At 28.3% G+C, this 22,706-nt stretch overlaps 3 protein-coding genes across 3 annotated transcripts; 2 read left to right on the top strand and 1 right to left on the bottom strand.

Annotated features, from left to right (window-relative positions):
• Positions 1 to 19: 19 nt before the first annotated feature.
• LOC113795220 (TAR DNA-binding protein 43-like) lies at positions 20 to 3,337 on the top strand. The gene is made up of 4 exons (XM_027345413.2): positions 20 to 231; positions 337 to 500; positions 562 to 2,568; positions 2,854 to 3,337. Exons 1-3 carry the CDS (start codon positions 155 to 157, stop codon positions 1,485 to 1,487), a joined length of 1,167 nt encoding a protein of 388 aa, XP_027201214.2. The 5' UTR covers positions 20 to 154; the 3' UTR covers positions 1,488 to 2,568; positions 2,854 to 3,337.
• A 735-nt stretch (positions 3,338 to 4,072) lies between these two features.
• LOC113795223 (vesicle-associated membrane protein 3-like) lies at positions 4,073 to 4,563 on the top strand. Its single transcript, XM_027345415.2, has 2 exons — positions 4,073 to 4,103; positions 4,176 to 4,563. Coding segments are annotated over exons 1-2 (363 nt in total). The 5' UTR covers positions 4,073 to 4,101; the 3' UTR covers positions 4,537 to 4,563.
• A 1,193-nt stretch (positions 4,564 to 5,756) lies between these two features.
• On the bottom strand, positions 5,757 to 22,317 carry LOC113795219 (uncharacterized). The gene is given in 15 exon segments (XM_075823440.1): positions 5,757 to 6,346; positions 6,439 to 6,487; positions 6,561 to 7,217; positions 7,299 to 9,035; positions 9,112 to 9,229; positions 9,296 to 9,502; positions 12,022 to 12,173; positions 12,299 to 12,439; positions 12,441 to 12,547; positions 12,652 to 12,789; positions 13,928 to 14,403; positions 14,490 to 14,541; positions 16,466 to 16,628; positions 16,727 to 17,250; positions 20,302 to 22,317. Coding segments are annotated over 15 exon segments (6,399 nt in total). The 5' UTR covers positions 21,662 to 22,317; the 3' UTR covers positions 5,757 to 5,828.
• Between the last annotated feature and the right edge of the window lie 389 nt (positions 22,318 to 22,706).

Genomic DNA, 22,706 nt, shown 5'->3' with positions numbered 1-22,706 from the left:
CTTTTGCTATTCATCTTCATTCCATTTTGTTGTGACCAAAAAAAAAAAATTGAAAAAATTGAAAATTGATTCTTGTCCTGAAAGGTTTTCTGTTTTTTAAATAATTTTACAAATCTAAATTTTCATCATCATCATCAAAATCAATTTTGAACAAATGGCCGAATATATTAAAGTTGCTGAAGATGAAGGTGAAGAACCGATTGAAATTCCATGTGAAACTGACAATACAGTGTATGTATGCCGGGTTTTTTTATCTCACCATTTTGTTTTCTGTTTCTATTTTTTGATTATTATTATTAATATTATTATTATTCTTTTTTTTTGAATGTTTTAAAGTCTTCTGACAACATTGACATCATTGTTTCCGGGTGCCAGTGGTATTAAATATCGTAATGCCGAATCCGGTACTATGCGTGGTTTACGTTTGATTGATGGTAAAATACAGCCACCTGAAGAAGGTTGGACACAGGTACCACTTTATTATTGTTGCTTTCCAAAAGGTAATTTATTTTTTTAGAATTATTGAAAATTCTTTAATTTGTTCTTTTTTTAACGATATAGAAAATAAACGAAAAATTGAAGATTCTGCCGACATGACCAGTAGTAAAACAAAACGTATTGAAGAAAAGAAAAAAGTTTCTGATCTAATTGTATTGGGATTACCTTGGAAAACAACCGATAAAGAATTAAAAGAATATTTTCAACAATTTGGAGAATTGATAATGGCTCAAGTGAAAAAACATCCTAAAACTGGTGAATCAAAAGGTTTTGGTTTCATTCGTTTTGCTGATTATGAAAATCAGGCAAAAGTTATTTCAAAAAGGCATTTAATTGATGGCCGTTATTGTGATGTACGTGTACCAATGTCTAAAGATGGTTTTAGCAATGATCATCGTAGCCAGGAAGCTATCCAAAAAATATTCATCGGTCGACTGACCGAAGCTATTCAATATGATGATCTAAAAGAATATTTTTCTAAATATGGTGAAATATCCGATATATTTATACCGAAACCATTTCGTGGATTTGCATTTGTAACATTCAGGGAACTTGATATAGCTCAATCATTATGTGGTGAAGATCATATAATTAAGGGAATATCCGTACATGTGAGTAATGCTGTGCCCAAGTTTGAAATGAATTATCATGGCGGTGCTGGCTATAATAGTAAACCTTATGGTCGAGGAGGAGGTGGTGGTTATGGAGGATATTCAAATTCCTATGTTACACATACACATCATCATGGTGGTTATCATACACAAAGTCATTTGGATAGTCCACCAATACATACTCCACCTGGTACTGGATCAGTTGCCGGTAATGGTGCCGGTGGTCCACCAGGTAGCTATTCAAGTTCACCATATGATTATTATTCACGTAGCGGTTCGACACGTTCAAATCATAGTTATCATGATGCAGGAAACCCTTATAATAATCGTTATTCACAACAACAATATAATTCATCCGATTATCCACCATATTATTAATTAATTATATTTATTCAATATATCAACAACAGAATAGAATGATTAAGAGAAAAGTGCAGCAAAAACAATAAGTGAAAAAGAAAAAGTTTTTTTCATTAATAATATCGATTTTATACAGCAACAATGACACACACACATTTGACCGTCACATACACAAATCTCTCCCTCTCTTATGGCATGAAAACTGTCATTGCATAAATTTCAAACCAGAAAGAAATTCAAATGAAATATTCCATCCAGGTTAGCTACATAACCACCTCAAAAATTTATATCTTTTTTCTTTAAAAAAAATCATCAATGTTGAGAGAGAATACATATGGTCTGTTTGTTTTGAAGATGATATCGATGTGATTGTTTCGAAAGCGAAAAAGAAATTTTTATTTAGTAGAATATCTGGCCATATCTCTTTCTCTCTCTCTCCCTCATTGAATTTTGAAATCATTGACTTATTTTTTTTTCTAAAAAAATGCCATATTTATTTTCTAAACACCGACACACATTCACAAAAACTTACACAACACACATAAATGTATGTATGAATCACCTTTTGAATTGAATCTTTAAAAAATATTTTTATTCTTCACATTTTGGAATGATTGATTTTGTGTTTGTTTGTTTGTTTTTTTTTCGTTCCCGTATGATCATTTTGAATGATTGAATTTGATGTTTTGTGATTAATGATAATGATGATGATGATGATGAAATAAATGAATGTTCTTCTGCTACTACTAATCTCCTGTTTCCCTTATAATTTTGAAAGTTACCAAAAATTATTTTTTTTTGCCCAACAACCAGAAAAAAAAAGGAAATGGAAAAGGTGTGTTCTGGATCAAAGAAAGTATATCGATTTGAAATTTGATTTTTGATGAGAATGTTTGATTTGATTTGATTTGATTGATTGATTTGGATGGATGGATGGATGGATTGATGGATGCGTAAATAAACAATTTGAAGTGAAATTGAAGAGCAATTGTGATTTTGGAATATTGGATGGATGGATGGATGGATTTGGATTGATGGGTGATGATGGCGTGTTTTTTGTGAAAAGGAATTGATTGTGATTGATTGATTGATTTTTCAGGTGAGATGAATTTATTGTTTGTTTGATTGTGAATTTTGAATAATTTTTTCTGAATGTACAAAAAGAAAGTTTACTGTATTTTGTTTTTTCTTAGAAAACAAATTTCTCCAATTCTTTTTGTCTTTAAATTTCTTTTTACTTATTGTTTTTTTAAAACCTTATTTTTTTGTACAAAATTGCTAATCATTGAATTTTCTTTTTTTTTTTTCTTTTGTTTCATTCTACCGATCCTTGTTTGTTTTTTCCCCGTTAATCGCCTTTTGTTTTTTTTTATAAAATTCATAGGAATCGAAAATGTTTTGTTTGTTTTTCAAACTTGTTCATTTCGATTTAATCTGGCAATATCGATTCGTCTGACATTCAACATCCGTTCAATAATCGATGATAAATATTATTCAGGTTTTGAATACGAAACAGCAAAGAAAGCAAATGTTTCTTATCAATTCGGTTCGATGATTACATAAGAAATGTATAAAAATTATGGAAATAAATATTGGGGGCCAAGATTAAGGATAAAAACAACAACAACAACAACAATCCTGCCCGAAACCCACCCGAACGAAAAAAATTCTGTATAAAGTTAAAGGTCTTGTCGCATATATAGAATCGGCTGCCATCATTTGGATCGAATGGAAAAACAACAATCCAGAATCTCTATATATAACATACCAATCCATCCATCGTTTTAGTGTAATATTATATGTAAAAATATCAAACAAAATAAGCAAGAATCTATATATTTTTAAAAAATTCTTTTGGTCGATATTAATGGAACGAAAATTTTTTTTTAAAAGCAATTTTACATGCGCTTACATACACCCACACATATATGTGATATATACCAAACAAAAACAACAACCCGCTAAGTAACATCAGTAAATTTGTATTTTGGATTCAACAACCAAAGGAAAAGCAAAGAATTGTATCTTTTAACAACCAAGGATCCTTGTTTTGCTTCTACCGAAATAATATTTTTTTTTTGTTTTTTGGCTCCTTGTATGCCTTGCCCGTGAGTATGCAATGTTCCAACTCAACTCAATGATTCAAAGAATATATATTTTTTTTTTGATCGTCGGTTTTTTTCTTCTTCCAAAACACTGAAATAAACAGCTATTGCTTTTGGTTTGTTGGTGTTGTTGTTGTTGTTGTCGTCTTTGTCATTGAGTGTGAATATGAACAACAACAAATAAATAAATGTACCATTTTTTGTTTGTTTGGAATTTCTTTATTTTGGTGAAATTCTGAATTCTATTCAAAAATTTGTTTTTTTTTGTCAATGGTTTTTCGATCTACTGTGGTCAACATTGTTCGTTAATCATTCTGATCAGAAAAATTTGTTGCCTGAAAATTTGTTAACAAAAATTTTGTTGTGATTAAAATCGAATCCGTTAATCAATCAATCAAATCAGTTGTTATTTGTTGTTTTAAATTATCAGCGAAAAATCAATAGTTTTTCAATAGTAATCAATAATTTAGAATAATATCAATATTTTCATTAAGTAAATACTATCACAGCACATATATAATCTCAATATGTAAGTTAACTCATTGAATAATATTATTTGATAATATTAATTCTGTGTTGTTTTTTTTGTGGTTTTTTCTAGGTCTTCAAAAGGTAAAGGTGGTGGAGAAAATGCCGATACAGGTAGCGGTGGTGATAATAAACAACCACAACCAAATCCACAATTACAAGCATCATCAAGACGTATGCAACAAACACAGGCTCAAGTGGATGAAGTAACCGAAATAATGCGTGTTAATGTTGAAAAAGTATTGGAACGTGATGCAATGATATCACAATTGGATGAACGTGCCGATGCATTGAAAGAAGGTGCCGAAATGTTTGAAAAACAAGCCGGTGCATTAAAATCAAAATATTGGTGGAAAAATATGAAAATGATGTTAATTATGGGTGGTATTGGTATTGTATTCGTATTGGTCATTTTTGTTTGGTTCAGTAATTAAATTAACGAAAATGTGGGCGAAAAAAAATTTGATAGAATTTTCAGTAAAAAAAAACATCATCATCATCATCAACACAAAATAGACAACAATTAATGAATAACAGGAAAAAAAATATTGATTGAAAATAAAGCCAAACATTTGATACAAAATACAAATACGCCTACACACACACACACAAACACATCGATAGATTCGATAATTTGTTTTTTCCCATTTTCAACACCTACCTACGCAAACAATTAACTCTCATATCGATTTCGATTCAAAATTTTCATGTTTTTGTGTTAAATAACACACACACACACTAAGTTACATACATTTATTATTGGATAAATATTTTTCACATTGAAAAAACAAAAAAACAAAAGTGAAATTTCACTAATCAATGTTTCAATTTTTGGTTTCTTTTCTTTTTCTGGATCTTCATTTGCACACACCACAAAATTTTGGCAATTATGATTATGATTTTAACTTTATTATCATTATTATTATATGGAAAATATTACACACTCGAAACACTGTCACATAAGATTTTTTTTCTTTCTTCTTGGAAATTTATAAAAACTTATCAGACTACACTTACCAATTGAATTGTAATGAATTTTTTTTTCTTGTCTTCTTTTATAAAAGTTTTCCTAAACTTTTAGGGTAATTTGAATATTTTTTTTTTCTGTTTGTTTGTTTGTCTCGGTTTGTTTGTTTGCTTGAAATTGAAAATGAAAAAAAAACAAAAACAAAAACAAAAACAAAATAAAAAACAACATCTGCCAGCAACATAAAAGATACACAAATTTAATAAATAATCATGTATGTTATATTCGGACAATTTTGAAAAAAAACAAACAAAAATTTTAATTTCAAAAAAAAAAATGATTGATGATAAAATTCATCAATAGATGACGCTAGTGGGGTTTTCCCCAAATCATTTTTCGGATTCGAAATTGGTCTTTGTCATGAAAATAACGAATTTTTTTTTACATTTTCAAAACAGAAATCTTTATTCATTTATCATCAGGAGAAACAGAAAAAATATAGAAAATAAGATTATGAAATTATATGTGAAAGAAAAGTTTCATCTGAATAATATTATGATTTGAGATGAGATGCTTATTTATATCACTATTGTAAAAAAAAATGAGAATCTGTTTTGTTTGCCCAAATATAATGATGATGATGAGGAATTTGAAAAAATTTTTCATTAATAAATAGTGTAATAAATATTCTGAAAAAACATAAATCTTTTATTTTGTTCTTTTTGTGTGTATGTTTGTGTGAATGTAATTGGATTTAAACTATCGCGATTCCAATGGTGGTGATGATGGAGAAGGTGAGGATGATCCAGGTGATTCATGTTGTAAACAAGAAGAAGAATTATCATTATCATTATCATTATTATTATTGTTTTGTCCTAATTCTTGTTGTTGTTGTTGTTGATGATGTTTTTGTTTATGTAATGACATTTGTGATAAACCAAGTACAGAATAATTACAATGATTACAATGATAATGTGTTTGTTTTAATTTATAATTGCACTGTTCAATTAGACAATCTTGATTCGATGAATATTTATCAAAACCAGCCGCTAATATATTATCCATTTTATTATGTTGACGACGATGTGCAACAACTTTATTTGTATCCGAACAACGATAATTACATTTTAAACAATGAAAATGTGATGTTTTATTTAAATTATGAAAATTATTCGATTTGAATGATGAATATGGACAATCTGAATGGCCACAATCGATTGTTGCACGAAATTGTTGAAAATCACCACCCATTAATGTATCTAAACGTTCATGTCGTGCTATTGAATTGATCATTTGGAAAATAGAATGAATTTAATTGATTTTTTTTGTTTTGTTCTCAATTATTGAAAATAAAATAACAACAACGTACCTGTATGCTGTACGAAACGTGTTTTATCACAAAATGAATATCCACAATCCTTGAATGTCAAAACAAAAAAAAAATTAATAATAACATTTGAAAAATTGAATGCACAGAATTGATTTTCATACTTTTCGCATACAATGAAAATGTGTTTGATGTTCACGATAAACACAGGATGAAAAACTACAATCTTCATTGAAACGAAATCTAGCATAACCGTTTGGTGATGATTCATCACCAGCAATCATTATTGTCGTTGCTTTATTTTTATCATCATTTTCATTTTCATCATCAATTGTTTTTTGTTTTTTATTTGTATCATTAATTATACCATTATCATTGATTATGGAACCAGAACTATCGCTTGAAAATGAATATTTTCGTCGTCGTTTATTGTTTACCGATGCTGATCGAGATGTTATTGTTGTTGTTGCGGTTGAACTTTCCGCTTTTGTTGTTACATTCTGTAACAATGGATTGTTTGATGCCATCATCGATAACAAAGCTGGATTTATTGTCGATGATGATGTCACAACCGGTGATGTTGTAGCTGCTGTTGTTGTTGATGGAAAATTCATTAAATTATTTAGAAATAATTGAAAAAATTCATTCGTTAAATTTGGATTCAATAATGGATTTGATGATGTTGAAATTTCATCAATTTTATCACGACATTCAACTGGTGTTGTTGTTGTTGTGGTTGATTCGGATTTCATTCCTGATGAGGTCATTATCATTTGATGTTTGGTAAAATGAGGTATCAAACGATCATAACTAGTGAATGCCTATACCATTGATAAAATAATTAATTTTTTGTTAAACGATTCTTATATAATCAAACAAAATAATTCCGAAAAAAAATTTACCTGATTACAAATATTACAATGTAAATGTTGTCGTCGTTTTAGTTTACAGAATGGACTTTGACAATTTTGATCATTTTGTTCATCATAAATTGGATGTAATTTAATTATATCATCAAACTTATTGATGGTCGATGATGATGATGATGTTGATAAAGATGTTGTCGATGTTGAAGCAGCAGTTGTTATCATCGATGGTATCGATGTTTTTGTTGTTGCTATCGTCGTTGATGATGATGATTCTGTTTCCATTCGTGATTGAAATAGCTTCTGTAATGATTGTTGTAATGTTGATAATGTTACATTCGATAAATCATTGTTCACATTCAAATCATTAACATTTTTATTATTCATCATCATCATCATTTTTCGATCAACAATATCCGTATCTTTATTGTTGTTTGATTCTACAGATTTTTCATCAGAATTTGTTTTTTTATCCATTACATGATCTAAATCATTATCGCTTCCATCGTTATCATCATCATTTTGTTTCTGGTTAATATTTTCATCATTTATTTCATCATAATCATCATTGTCATCATCGTTTTCATCATTTTCAAATTTTCCATCATTTAGTGATGAACGTATGGTTAACATTGGTGAAAATTCACCGTCATTTTCGTCATCATCATCATCATTATCATCATCTGAATGATTATCATCGATTGTTTTCTGATCTATTGTTGAAGATGATGATGATGATCGTAATTTTTCTATATGTTCTTTTTCATGTATGGCCATCGATGAATAACGTACAAATGAATAATTACAACCAATACGTGTACAATGAAAATGACATTCTTGATGATTATGACGACAATAATCGGATTTACAATCAATATTTTGATCAAAATAAACAAAACCTTCAAGAATATCAATATTATCATGAAAATCTTTTGAATGTTCAACAAGTTTATCATCTTGATTTGTACTAAAAAAACATCTTGGTCTTGAACAATGAAAATGTTTTCGTCCAATATGATTACAAGTTACATCTGGACATATTGTTTCTTCATCGAATACATAAAAACCTTGATGATGTATTGATGATTTTATATATGGCATTATAAAGGGTATCGGTATAGTTTTAGATAGATCATCATCATTTAATTGTGGAAAATTTGCTAAAAATTGTACATGATTTAATGGTAGATTGAATGCTTGTGCAAAATCAAATGATGATAATGCTGCTGCTGCAGATGCTGTTGTAATCGGTTGTATCGTTGATCGATTATTTTTCGAATTATTTTTCGATATTTTTGTTGGTGTTGTTGTTGTTGTTGTTAGCATATCATTTGAACGATTTTTTGGTGGACGACCACGTTTACGTTTTAAAATAGGCATACCATCGATAGATGTTAAAATATTAGTTCCAGATGAATATAACTGTTGTAATGGTGATGATATTTGTTTGGATTTATTCATCGATGATTTAGATTTGGTTATCGAAGTTGTTGGAATTGATTGTGATGATGCTGTTGCCGTTACACCAGGCATAAACGGTTGAAGGGTTAATTGCTGTTGCTGTTGTTGTAATGGTGGTGGTGGCGGTGTTGATTGCGATGATGATGTTGGTGTTTGTGGAGGATTTTCCATTGATAAATATCCACTTAGATTAGCAAATGCTGATTCATCCGAATCAAATGAATAATTACATTGTAATTCTTCATGAAATTTATAATGTTCAAATTTTTTTAATGTTTTATCCTCAACCGATAATGTAAATATGCAGCCATACTGAATACAAAAAAAATTAGATTAAAAATTATTCAATAAAAGAAAGAAATTTCAGAAAAAATCGAAACAAACATACCATACGACAATGTAAATGTCGTACATTTTGATTGAATAAACATTCGGGATTACAATAATTTGGATCATTTGTTTCTTCAAATATTAATGATGTAATTTCTTCTTGTAATACATGTTTTCTGTTGTTTTTTAATTAAAAAAAAATTTGTCAAAATTCAATTTGCAAACAAAACATTTACACAAACCTTGCATGTTTAAGTGTAGATATTTGATCATTGAAACATAGATTACAATCCAAACAATTGTAATGTTCATCATTATTATTGCGGCTGCCGTCAGTATCACTGCCGATAAATTTGTTTTGGCCATCACCAATATCACCATCACCGACATCATCATCATCATCATTATCATCATCAATAAATGTACATTGCCCAATTGGTTGTTGATGCCTTTTTTTTTGGTTTTATTTTGATCGATGATTGATAATAATAACCGAAAATATAATAAGAAATTTCGGTAGAAAAAAGGTAGAAAAAAAAGGTTAATTACATTTTATAAAATACCATTAAATTGAAAAAAATGAAATTTTTTTTTGTTGAAAAAAAAATCAAACACGCATTGGTCATTATACAACAACAACAACAAAAAGCCGAAAAAAATACCGATCGATCAATTGAGATCATTTTGGTCGATCGATCTGTTTCTCATCATCATTATCATCATCATCATTGTCGAAAATGATCGTCATAAATTTGATTATCATCTTTTTCACATTATCATCCAGCCAAACGAAACAAAACTTTTCACTCGAAAGAATCACTGACCAGAACTAGAAAGAAATCCTATCATTATATCCATTGACATTTGAATTGGTGAATGGTGAATTTATTAAATTCTATGAATTGGTGAAAAACGAAAAAAAATCGTTTCCACACACCATTACCATCATCATCGAATGGATCAACAGGCAACAAACAACAAAATTGATTTTGCCCAATTGAATGCACGCAAAACATTATCATCATCATCTGAACAAAAAAAATGATTTACAAACAACCAGGTGTATCCAAGAAAAGCGAATATCATTAATATTTTTTTTTTTTCAACAGCAAAAAAAAATTCAATTTTTTTCCCTTCATTTTTGAACATCATCATTATTATATCATTATTGTGGGATGCATTTTTTTGGTTTGAAACAAAACAAAAAAAAAATTATTCGCATCCCTAAAATGAATGTTATCTCTCTCTCTCTCTCTCTAATCACATTTACACGGTGTGTGTGTTTCGGTTGATGTTTTTTTGGTGGAAAATTTTTTTTTGGGGCTGATTTGAATAATAATTATAGTTGATTTTTTCGTTTTGAAATCTACCTATTCTTTGCCTTCGACTGTGAATGTAGATTTTTTTTTGTTTGATTGACGTAATGAATTTGTTTTTGCTTTGTTTTTTTCTGTGAAAAAACTTTTTGTTTGGTCATTTAAGTGAGAATTTTTTTGTAGAAAGAAACAAATTGTACCGAGAAATTGAGCATCAGGGAAAAAACTGAATTTCGCATCAAATTTTTTTCCATTTTTTTTGTTTTGTTTCACATCACAAACACACTGAGTGAGAGAATATAATGACATTGAAAATAAAAAAAATTGATGATGAGAAACAGAAAATGAATGAAGGAAAAAAACAGAATACATTCATTTCAACAAAAAAAACACAATGAAAATTATCAAATATTTTTTTTTATATTCAGAAATTCTTAAATATTATTATTCTATTATCACTATGGTCATCATCAACGACAACAGCATTTTCCTGGTCATTATTCCGAGAGAGAGAGAGAGAGAGAGAGAGAGAGAGAGAGAGAGAGAGAGAGAGAGAGAGAGAGAGAGAGAGAGAGAGAGAGAGAGAGAGAGAGAGAGAGAGAGAGAGAGAGTAGAGAGAGTGAGAGAGAGAGAGAGAGAGAAGTATGTAATTATAAAATTACAATTTCGAGAAGAAATTCGAATCCTGTCTTATCTGCCGTCATCATTTTTTTTGCTAACAACGAAATGAAAACTAAAAATGATGATGATTATCGTTTTGTTTCTAACCAAATAAAAAAACGAGAATAATGATTACAATCAGGAAAGAAAAATGGAAAGGAAAACAACTGAATTTTAAAATACTTTTTTACTTTTCATTTCTAAACATGAAATACAAATTGTCGAATCAAGGAAACATAATCTTCGAATGAATGATATTTTCTTCAACCAAGAGAAACAAACAAAACAAAAAAAAATCAAATGAAAAAATATCCAATTCTATCGAATAATAATAATTTCAGGAGAATGAAAAAAAGCAAAAAGAAAAATCATGATCATGATGTAATTTGAATTGACAATGAACATCTTTTTTTTGCATTCAAGTTCAAGTTCAAATTAAATATCTCTCTCTATTTATATGATGATTATTATCATTTAATAATTATATAATTTTTTTTCCATAAGAATATCATTGATAATGGTCATTATTTGATTCGGAATTTCATTTTTTTAGGAGAAAAAAAAACGTTTTTTTCTCCTCAAAAAAAACAATTTAGCATCCCATAAACAAAATGATGATTGTAGGTGTAATGACACTAGGTTTGTTGTTTTGTTTTGTTTTTTTCTCCAGACTTATGGTGAAAGATGGGTAGAGTGGTGGTGGTGGGGGGAACATAATTTATTTATTTTTTTTCTTCATTTTGTTCGACCATCGGACAATAATCATCATCATCATCAAAATTATCACGAGATATGATTGTATTACGGAATGAATAAAAACTACAGATACAGGCGCAAACATACTGTTGGGTGGGTAGGTTAATGATCAATTCAGGTAATTTGATCATCATAATGGGGATTCGTATATATGTAATGGAATCGAGAAGTGGAAAAGACATGTATTTTTGTTTGCTTGTTTGTTTGTAAAAAAAATAGTTTTCCAAAAAATTTACCTTTGTATATATTTTGCACAACGTCGATCAGTTATATCATCATCAATAATATCTTCAATCGGTATTGTACTCATAGCCAATAATGGTAATTGATCTTGTATTTCATCAAATACATTATCATCATCTTTATTCAATAATGATTGTTCAAAACTCTGTTTTGTTGTTGTTGTTGTTGTTGTTTTGGTGATGATTTCAAACACAAAAAAAGAAAAAGAAAAAAAATTTATTAAATTGAATTACAAATCGATAAAGTGAACATGGAAAAGAAACAAAATACCTCTATATTCAACAGGTTAATATCCAGATCGATACCATATGATGTTGAAAGACGATTCTGTATGACACTATTTTGTATTGTATCACCACCATTTGTTGTTTCATTGTTATTATTTTGAATAAATTGATTTGTACGATGTATTAGATTGTGCAAGTAAATATTTACGATATGCTAATTCTTTTTCACAACGATCATGTTTACGTTTATGTGGATATAATTGTCCAGTTGAATGTAATATATGTGTACATCCTTGATTTTAATTTATAAATATTATTATTATTATTTTTGTATTTTGTTTCGTTTTGGAAAAATGAGAAAATAAATTTAGGAAAAAAGAAAAGCAGAAAACTTACCCGAACGAACACAATGAATATGATTACAGACACGTGATGAACGACAATCATCAAATGGACATGTTTCATGTTTTAAAAATTTTTTAAAACCATCACGAGCTAATTGTTCATCACGTACATGATATGATTTGTGTTTTTCTAAATTCGTGAAAAAAAGAAGAAGAGAAATAAAAATATTAAAAACAATCAGATGAATTATAATTGTCCAAACGATTATCATCATCATCATTATTATCATTATCAAAAATAATGGTAAATTCTGTAGACCAAATCAAAGAGAAAATAAACAGGCATGATGTTTACCATCGATTCAAACATATCATCTTTCAAAATAATGATTTTCATATGGAAATTTTTTTCAACATTTTTTTTGAAATGAAAAATTTTTCAAATAGTCATTTTGCAATGGCAATGACCATCATCATCATCATTATTATCATTCGCGAATCAATCAAGATCATCAGCCTTTCACCCCCCTCTCAAAAATCTTGTATGAAAATGGAAAAACATTCACCTAATAGCTCTCTCTATATATTCATTCATTTTCGTGTAGCTTTTTGATTTCAACGATGTGATCGAAATCAAGAAAAAAATTCTTGAGGCAATTTTGGTTTTTTTTAATAACAAATTTTTTGTTGTTGTTGTTGATTTCGTTTCAATTATTCAATGAACTGAATTGATTTCAATGTTTTCTTTTCTTTTCTTTTTTTCTTCGATTCAATCTTATTTCGATCACCCAGCATCATCATTATCATCAAAATCGATTCGAATCAAATTAGATGAGAAAAAAAGTTTAGCAAAAAAAAAAATCCGATGATAATGAAACAATGAGAAAACAACTAAAAAAACTAAAAAATGATGCTACAAGACATTTTAATTATATTCGATCAATCAATCAAAAAATTGAATGAAAAAAACGGTTGGAATTAAATGAAAAGAGAATTTTTCTTCAAAAAAAATTTCATTTGAAAAATGTAGAAAATCTAAAAGATATCCAGGACAATTGAAACATTGAAATCGAAAAAAAAGAAAATAAGATTTCGGTGGCTCTTGACATGAGTTTAGATTGGAAATGAATGAATTGTTTGTATGTTGAAACTAACTAACTAAATTTTTGGAATGTTGAACGAGGATTGAGAAAGAAGAAATTTTTGATGTTTTTTCGAAACAAAACATCAATTCTTTTGGCTTTTCTTGATGATGATGAAAATCAATAAGATTAAAGAAGAATAAGGTTTTCACCTATAATGTGTAATTGGGAGAATTGTTAACTTACCCATATCAGCTTTATTTTTAAATGTATGCAAACAATTATCACGACGACAATGAAAATGTGTTGTTTTTTGACCGAAAAATGCACAACATTCTAATAGACAATTTTCAGTTGCACGAAAACGTTGAAAACCTTCCTGTATAATAGCTGTATCTTTACGATGATAATTTGCATGCATCTGTACATCGGATGTACTAATATAAACTTTATCACAACCACGTTTTAAACAATGATAATGTGTTTGTTTACGATGATGTGGACAATTTTTAAAACGTTCAATACAATTATCACCCGGTGAACAACGTAAAAATCCTTGTGTTAATGATTCATCACGTTTTTTATGCCATTTAAAATGTCTAATCATTTCTTCTTTTTTCATAAAAACACGTGAATTACATGATAATGCATTACAATGAAAATGTTCACGATATGATAATTCTTTACATAATTTATTACAACATTCATTTGCATTTGCATATCTGAAAATAAAATAAAATTGATTCAAAAAATCAAAAATTAAAAATAGAAGAAATATTAACAAACAAACAGAAAAACATTTACATACCGTTTAACGTAATGTGTATAATCGATTGGACAGGATTTATTGATCAATTCACCTGTTGTTCATTTTTTTTCAAAATATTTTTATTTATGCAAAAGATTTTGAAAATGGAAAAAAAATAAAGAAAAAATTAGAAATTTTCATAGATGTGATGAATTGATTTGATTGACAAACACACACACACACACATAGAAACCGCATTTTATCAAGAATGAATAATGGAAAAAAAAATTTAAAGATTATGTTTCCACCACTCTCTTTCCCTCAAAGTAGAAAAAAATCCATAATCTACAATCAAGCAGCAGCAGCAAAAAAAAATCAAATTCAAGTGGCCGGAACAAAATCAAAATCAATAGCCAACCACACACACAAAAACAAATATCGAGTGGTAACAATAAAAAAAAATGGACAATCCTAGGTTCGTTCATTTTCTGATCATTATCATCATCATCAACAACAACATCGATGCAAATCAAACGAAAGAAAAAAGAGAAAAATCTATTTTCAAATTCAACAAGTGGTCGTTGAACAAAACAACCGAACGAAACAAAACAAAACCAAGAAACAAAAAGAAAAAGAAATTTCCATCAATTAAGATACAAAATAATCGGATACAATCTATTTTTTTCTTTCTCCAAAAGAAAAAACACAGAAAAGAGAGAGAATCAATCATATCTTTACGAATCTTTTTATTTCAACAAAGTTTCAGGTAAAAGATTTTAAACATCCGATAGGAAAATGGATTTTTCATTTTTGTTGTTGTTATTGTTCATTTTGTTTTGTTTGAAAAAAACACACAAAACATATGGATGTCAATTTTGTAACCACAAATAAAAATTTTTTGTTTAAAATTTTATTCCTTAAAAAAAATGATGTGAAAAGGAAAACTGCAGGTGACCAATCATCATCATCATTTTACTGATGATGATGATGATGGGAAATGGAAATTTTTTTTGTTTTGTTTTTTACAAAATTCATTTGATTTGGCCAAGGAAAAAACCTAAACTGAAATTCATTCATTCAATTTTCGTTTTGTTTTCAGCCAAAAAAAACAAAGCAAAACAAAACAAAACAAATGACCAAAGATGTTCTCTTGCTTTATCTCTCTCTACTTGTGGCCACAACATTTTGGAAGAAAAAATTCATTTTTTTCTTGGAAATTCTTTGTTTTCTTCCATTTCAATTCAATTCATTTTTTTTCATTAAATTAAAAAAAATTTCCTAAGCAAAATACATTCACCAAGCACAAACACACAGGCAATGTTATTGTGCTTCCCTCCCCATCGCAAAATTCATTATTTAACATCTTTTTCGATTTATGATAACTTAATGAATGGCAAACAACAACAACAACAACGAAAACAACGAAGAAAAAATGAAAAGCAAAATGAATATCACCTATTATAGAGTTTTTTCATTTCAAATTTTACTTTTTTCTCGAGAAAAAATTATTAACTTTCATCCCTACTTCATTCATTCACTCAATCCAGTGCTATAGATTCATCAAATTGTCATTCAGTTTTGCTGTTGTTGATCGAAATAGATCGATCACTGTCAACGCGATTAATAAATCTACAGCCAGCCAAAAAATGAATTGGATTTTTTTTTTTGTTGTTGTTGTTCTCGTTGTTGTCTGTTTGCAGATTGCCAAGAAACAAGAAAAACGTTTTTTTCTTCATTGATAATCAAATTTCAATTGATCATTTTTTTTTGTTGGCAAAAATGAAAAATTTCTCATTAAAAAACAACAAAAATAAATGAATGGAATGGAGAAGAAAAAAATTCCCAAAACTTTTCAATTTAAATTGTATTGATGCTGTTGTTGTTTTCTATTCTTTTTCTTTAGATTCGTTTTTGTTCATTTACAAAGGGAAAATTTTTCAGGAAAAAAAACAACAACAATTTTTCCCCGTCAACATCATCAACTTAACCACCCCCACTTTATATTTGCTCGCAGATAATACAACGCAAACACTTACCTTGAATACCCAATGAATGTAATGTACTTTTTTCGATCCATGGTGCTGGTCCAGGACCACATGCATTAATTGATTGTTTCCATGAACTTAATGGTCGTCTGGATGATGATTTTGCATTGATCACTTTGTTACGGAATAAATCTTTTACATAGGTTATATTGTCCTGTTTTGGAGTTCAGCGTTTTCATTCAAATTCAAAGAAGAAAAAATTTGTTATTGAAAAATGATGAAAAATGATGATTTGATTGAATGAAAACTTACAATTTTAATCTCTGATTTATTATTTACCATTGACATCGATGTTGTTGATGATGATAAATTATCATTATTATTACCGTTTGATGTTAAATCATCATCATCATCATTACTTTTATGAACTAAATTTGCGGCTGACAATAGACTAGATTTATGAAATTTTTCCAATTGTTGTTGTTGTTGTTGTTGTTGATGATGATGATGTTGCTGTAACAACAACATTGATTCGGCAAATGGATTCAATTTTGATGATAAAGTTGATTGTTGCTGCTGTTGTCCACCATCCAAATGTTGCATCAAATTAAATTTATTATAAAATTGTTGTAATTGTTTTAATTTATCAACATTTAACGATTGTTGTTGTTGTTGATTAAAATCATCAGAATCAATAATCGATGAATGTTGTTGTTGCTGTTGTTGATCGTTGATCATGGCAGTTTTATATGGATTTATTGATCTACGATGATGATGATGATGACGTTGATTATCATTATTATTAGTATTTTCATCAATAAAATCATCATTTTCACCTAAGAATGTGAAGAAAAACAAGACATTAACAATTGAATTGACAATGGAGAAAAAAATTTGTTTTTCAAATCTGTGCGAATAGAGGAAATGTATCGGATGTAAAAAACATGGTGTAAAATAAGAAATCAAAACACGAACAGAACAAGCAAACACAAACACACATTAAAGTAGATTATCGTATCTGATCCGATCAATGATTGTTATCAATGATCGAAGAAAAAAAAGGTGAATTTTTTTTCTGCAAGCAAAAGTAATCTCACAACAACAACCACCAGCCATTCAAAGACCTAGTAGGTAGTTTTTTTTGTTTGTGTCTATTTTCACACCATTTTCTAATGTATCAATCAATCAATCAATCGGATCATAATAATCGATTATTGATAATATTTGTGAACATAGTATATCAGATCTATTTCGACCCAAATAGCTTTTAGGTTTTAACAATAAAAAAGTAACAAAACAGTAGCCAAAAAAAAAAAATAAAAATGTTTGGATATGACATACAGGTGAAAGTTTGATCGAAGAAGTATGGGTCACGATCATAAACATTTCTCAAAATACTACCACCACCACCACCACCATCATTATCATCAAAATGGCAAAATTTTTCTTTGAAAATAAAAAAGGTGAAAGAAAAAACTTCATACATCATCATCTGCATTACAAAAGAAAATGTGTGGCCATTGAAGAAGAAGAAAAATTTAAATAATAATAATTCATATTGGTACATTATTATCAATGGAAAAACTGTTTTGTTTTGTTTTGTTTAATTCAAATTCAATGATGATGAAAAAAATAATGATGATAAAACTTAATTCAATGACAATCCTGAAAATCCTGGAATTTGGAAATGAAAAAAACAAATGATAATGATTGACTGATTGATCATATCACTACCATCATCATCAACAATGTCCGGGGTCGGTGTCCGTTCGTATTTCTTTTTTTTTTTTTTTAAAACAAACAAATTCAAGAATCGAAAACCCTGGACATTCATTCAACAACAATGAATCTTATTATTTTCTTTCTTTAGGAAAAATGATAAAAAACAAAACAAAACAAAACAAAAAAGTTTCATATTTCACCAAGCATCTAGCCAACAACAGAAACAGCAGCTGTCAAATTTGGATGGAAAAAGAAAAAAAGTGAAGAAACAAATTTTCTTTCTGTGATCAGATCATCGAAAACAAAAATGATACAAATAATACCAGTGATAACTTACGAGAAAAACCAAACAAACAAATTGCACCGAGAAAAATAAAAAAAATTTTCTGAAAACTTCAAACTGAAGCTATTATTATGTGTGTGTGTGTGATTGTGTGATAAAATGATGTTTGATGAAATTCATTTCAGAAATAAATATCGTAGTCGTCGTCAAAAAAGAAATTTGCATATGTTAAGAATACAGAAGAAAAACTGGTAGAAAAAAAATTTGATGAAATCAATTTCAACAGAAATGAAAATTTGCATTACAAAAGTCGAAAACAAAAAATTGAATTCAGAAAAATTTGGGACAAAATTTTTGAAACAAAATTTTTACATTTCACATTTTGATCTGATTTTCAATCTTCTTTGTCCAGGCTATGTGTCGGGAATTGAATTAGATCGATATTTTTTCTTTCAAATAAAAAAAATTCAAATTTTATTGCTAATTAACAATCAGCAACCGAAAAAAAAACAACCAACAAAATCATTAAATTCAAAACTTGTGTTCAATCAAGTCATCCGAAACATTTTGGGGGGAGGATAATCATCATTATCATAATCCGAGAAAAAAATGAAGAAAATTTTCGGAAAGATTTTGTCCAAAAAACTTTTTTCAATTCAATTCATAATTCAACAAGTTTGATGATGTTTTTCCTATTCAAAAAAAAAAAATATTTAAATGATACAAGGTGTTTGTTTTTTCCACTACTGTTGTTGTAGTTGTTGAAATAATTGAAATTTTTCGTGACAATTGCCGTTAATCACGCTGTCTGATTATCATCATTACAATCATTTTAAACGAATTCATCAAAAGACAGAGTGAGAAATTAGTTATTTAAAAAATTCATTGAAAAGTTTTTCAATAAACTTTTCAATAATTTTTCTAAATTTATCTTGTGATCCTATTTTATGTGTGGTTTTTTTTATGCAAATGAGATTTTGTTTTGCTTTATTTTTCTGTGGCTGCAGATAACTGGAGCAGCATTCAGAGAGCTACAGACAGACAGACAAAATGAATATTTTTTTTTTCTTGGACCGGTTTTAATCAATGATTGATGGAAAACTGAAGATTGGAAATTTGAAAATTTGAATTTTTAAAAAATTAAATCAAAAAAAAAACAAACTTGATCTGGTTGATCGATCTTATACGACTTTATGTTCGTTTTCCGATTGTCAGATTAATAATCGATATGATTATCGATAATAATAATAACCAAGATGAGATAATGATAATGAAATTATTAAATGTCAAACAAACAAACAAACAAATTATTATGAAAGAATATCAACGAAAAAATTCTCTCCAAGCAAGAATTTTGATGTTTGTTTTTTTCTTCTAAATAGCAACCGAAATGATAAAACACGTTCAATCAATCAATCAATGGATCAATGACATATACAGAGAGAAAAACAACAACAAAATGATTTAGAAAAAAAAGAAATCATTTTCTTAATGTTTTTCTTGATGATGATGCTTCGAGAGAAAAAAAACTTGGGTAATTTTTTTTTGAAAACTATAATTATCGATCATAAAACATTCGAAATTGAATCAAAATTGATGATTTGATTTGAATCAAATGAAAATTTTGTTTTCCTGAACCAAAAGAAAAAACACTGAAGACGAAGAAATGATTATTTGACAAGCAACAAGTCGTTGTTGTTTGAAATTGATTTTTGCCATGTTTTTTCAAATTTCTGGTCAAAAATTTTTGATTTTTTTTTTTGGTCATTTTTTCCAATGTAAATGCTATAATTATACAGGTTAAACATATTGATTTTTCAGTTTGTTTTTTCACTGTAAATCAAGAGATTTTTCGAAACTTCTTGATTCAAAAGGTACTTACCAGGATTTTTTGATTGTTGTTGATTATAAACAATCGATGATGTTGATGATAGTTGTTGTTGATGGGCATCATCATCATCATCATTTTTAATCATTCGTATTGTCGATTGATTTATTGATAATTGTGGTATTTGTTGTTGTAAAAATTTCAAATAATTTTCACGATTAAAACTATATAATTGTAAAAGATGATCCATAAAATTTGGATCATTATTCATTGAAAAATCACCACTACCACCATCATTTTTCATCAAAGACTGATTAGATTTTAAACTATTTCGACTATCGATTGATTCTTTGGTTGATTGTAATCGTTCATCGATAATCGATATCGATGATGATGACGATTGTATCGATTCTTTTGGTAATGTATGATGAAATTCTTGTTGTTGTTGTTGTTGTTGTTGTTGAAATTGATTACGCATTGATTTCATTAGAAATAATTCAAAAAGATGATTTTTTGATTGTTGTTGTTGTTGTTGTTGTTGCATTTGTAAATGAATTTGTTGCAACATCAATTGTTGCATTTGTTGTTGTTGTTGTTGATCCGATAGATCTAATGGTTGATTTGGTTGTTGTTGTTGTTGTTGACTATTATTATTTTGTTGTTGTTGTTGTTGATAATTCATATCGTTAAATAATTGTTGTAAAATTGAATTTGTTATCAGACTAGAATTACTATTACTACTACCACCACTGTTGTTGTTGTTATTTGTCAATGAGTTATTATTCTGAATTAGATTCTGAAACAATCGATATTGTTGTTCATCACTAATCGATGATGATGACTCGTTCATCATTGCTCTATTTTGTTTACAATCGATTGATTCCGGTTGATTTTCAATACAACGTGGTTTAAAATTTTTTCTTTTATTTTTTAAACAATTTTTTACTTTTTCACTTTTTGAAATATTCATATTGCTTTTATCATTACCACTATTATTACTATTCATCATAGTCATCATCATTTTCATAAGATTTGTTTCATTATTCAAATCAAATAATTCATTCTGCTTGGTCATAACAGGTGTTGTTTTCAATTCATTTATCATTTTTGTTGGATTATTTGATGCTAATGATGATGATGATGATGTTGTTGATGATGGCGATTTATGACCATTATTATCACAATTATCATCATCATTATCATCATTATCGTTGTTGTTGTTGTTTTTGGTTGATGATTCCGAACATAATGATAATAATGAATTGGAAATATTATTCAATAGCTGGGTAGTTGAATTAGTAGGCAAAGTTGTTGTTTGTGATGATTGTTGTTGTTGTTGTTGTGATAAATTTGGAAAAGGCACATTGTTTGAATGTTGAGACATTTTATTATCGAAAAAATTGAATTTGCACATTCATTATCAACAAAATTTGATATAATTTGATCAGATAATGATGTTTTGGTGGTTGTGAGCATATTTTTTCAACTAAACTAAACACTTGACACATTCAACGAAACAAATATGACAGAAATTCATTAACAACAAATTAAGACAACCAAAATTGATTGATTGATTGATTGTCAAACCGAACAGAAAAAAAATGACAAAGACAAGACAAGACAACAAGGTAAAACACGTACTAATTAACACGATCTAATTTTTTTTTTGCCTCTTCTTCTTCTTCTTTTGATTCAATGAACTTTTTGTTGTTTGTTGTTGTTGTTTACACTAATCACATTTATCTCGACACACACTAATCAACAGCCGCAAAGATTCTTTTTTTTCAAGTGAAAATTTGTAAAGAGAATTTTTGAAATGAAACTAAAACAAAACGAAAGAGAACCATTTCGAGTGGAAATAGTTTTGAAACATTGAATCTAAAAACAACAGAAAAACTATCACCTCTCTCTCCTGTTGTTGTTGTTGTTCATTGTCGATCTAAAATAGAAATACACAGGAAAAAAAACATGTAAAAAAAACACCGAAACCACCATCGACAATTTTTTTTCGTAAAAAAAACATTTACCATTTCTGTGTGCATCACCACCATCACACACATCAAATCACCACCACACACATAATAAACCCCGAGTAACGCCATCAAGGCGGAGTTTGAAAAGATTTTTTTTTTTTTGTACATTTTTTTTAATGGTAAAAAAAATACACCAAAAAATATTGGATGCATGGATTTTGCTTTGATCAAAAATTTTTTCGGAAACAATTTTTTTATATAGCGAAGGAAGGCAGGCAGTTTTGAAATTTGAATTTTTTCGGATAAAAGTATTGATAAACATTCGATTTGCGACTGTGTGTGTGTGTGGTTGGACTATTTTTTTGTGTGATTTTTTTTGGTTGAATTTTTTTTTGTTTTTTGATAAAAAAGTGATAGATAGAGAGAGAGAGAGAAAAAAAGGGGAGGAGAGGAATTGGAAAAAAAAGGTGAAAGGCAGAGAAAAAA

The sequence above is a fragment of the Dermatophagoides pteronyssinus genome, unplaced genomic scaffold, assembly GCF_027571235.1.
Source record: "Dermatophagoides pteronyssinus isolate colony J.1.1.1.1 unplaced genomic scaffold, Derpt_VIB-CSIC_2022.12 sq0029, whole genome shotgun sequence".
NCBI classification, from domain to species: domain Eukaryota; kingdom Metazoa; phylum Arthropoda; class Arachnida; order Sarcoptiformes; family Pyroglyphidae; genus Dermatophagoides; species Dermatophagoides pteronyssinus.
Note: the sequence above shows the minus strand (reverse complement) of the source record. Positions and strands in the feature narration are given on the sequence as shown.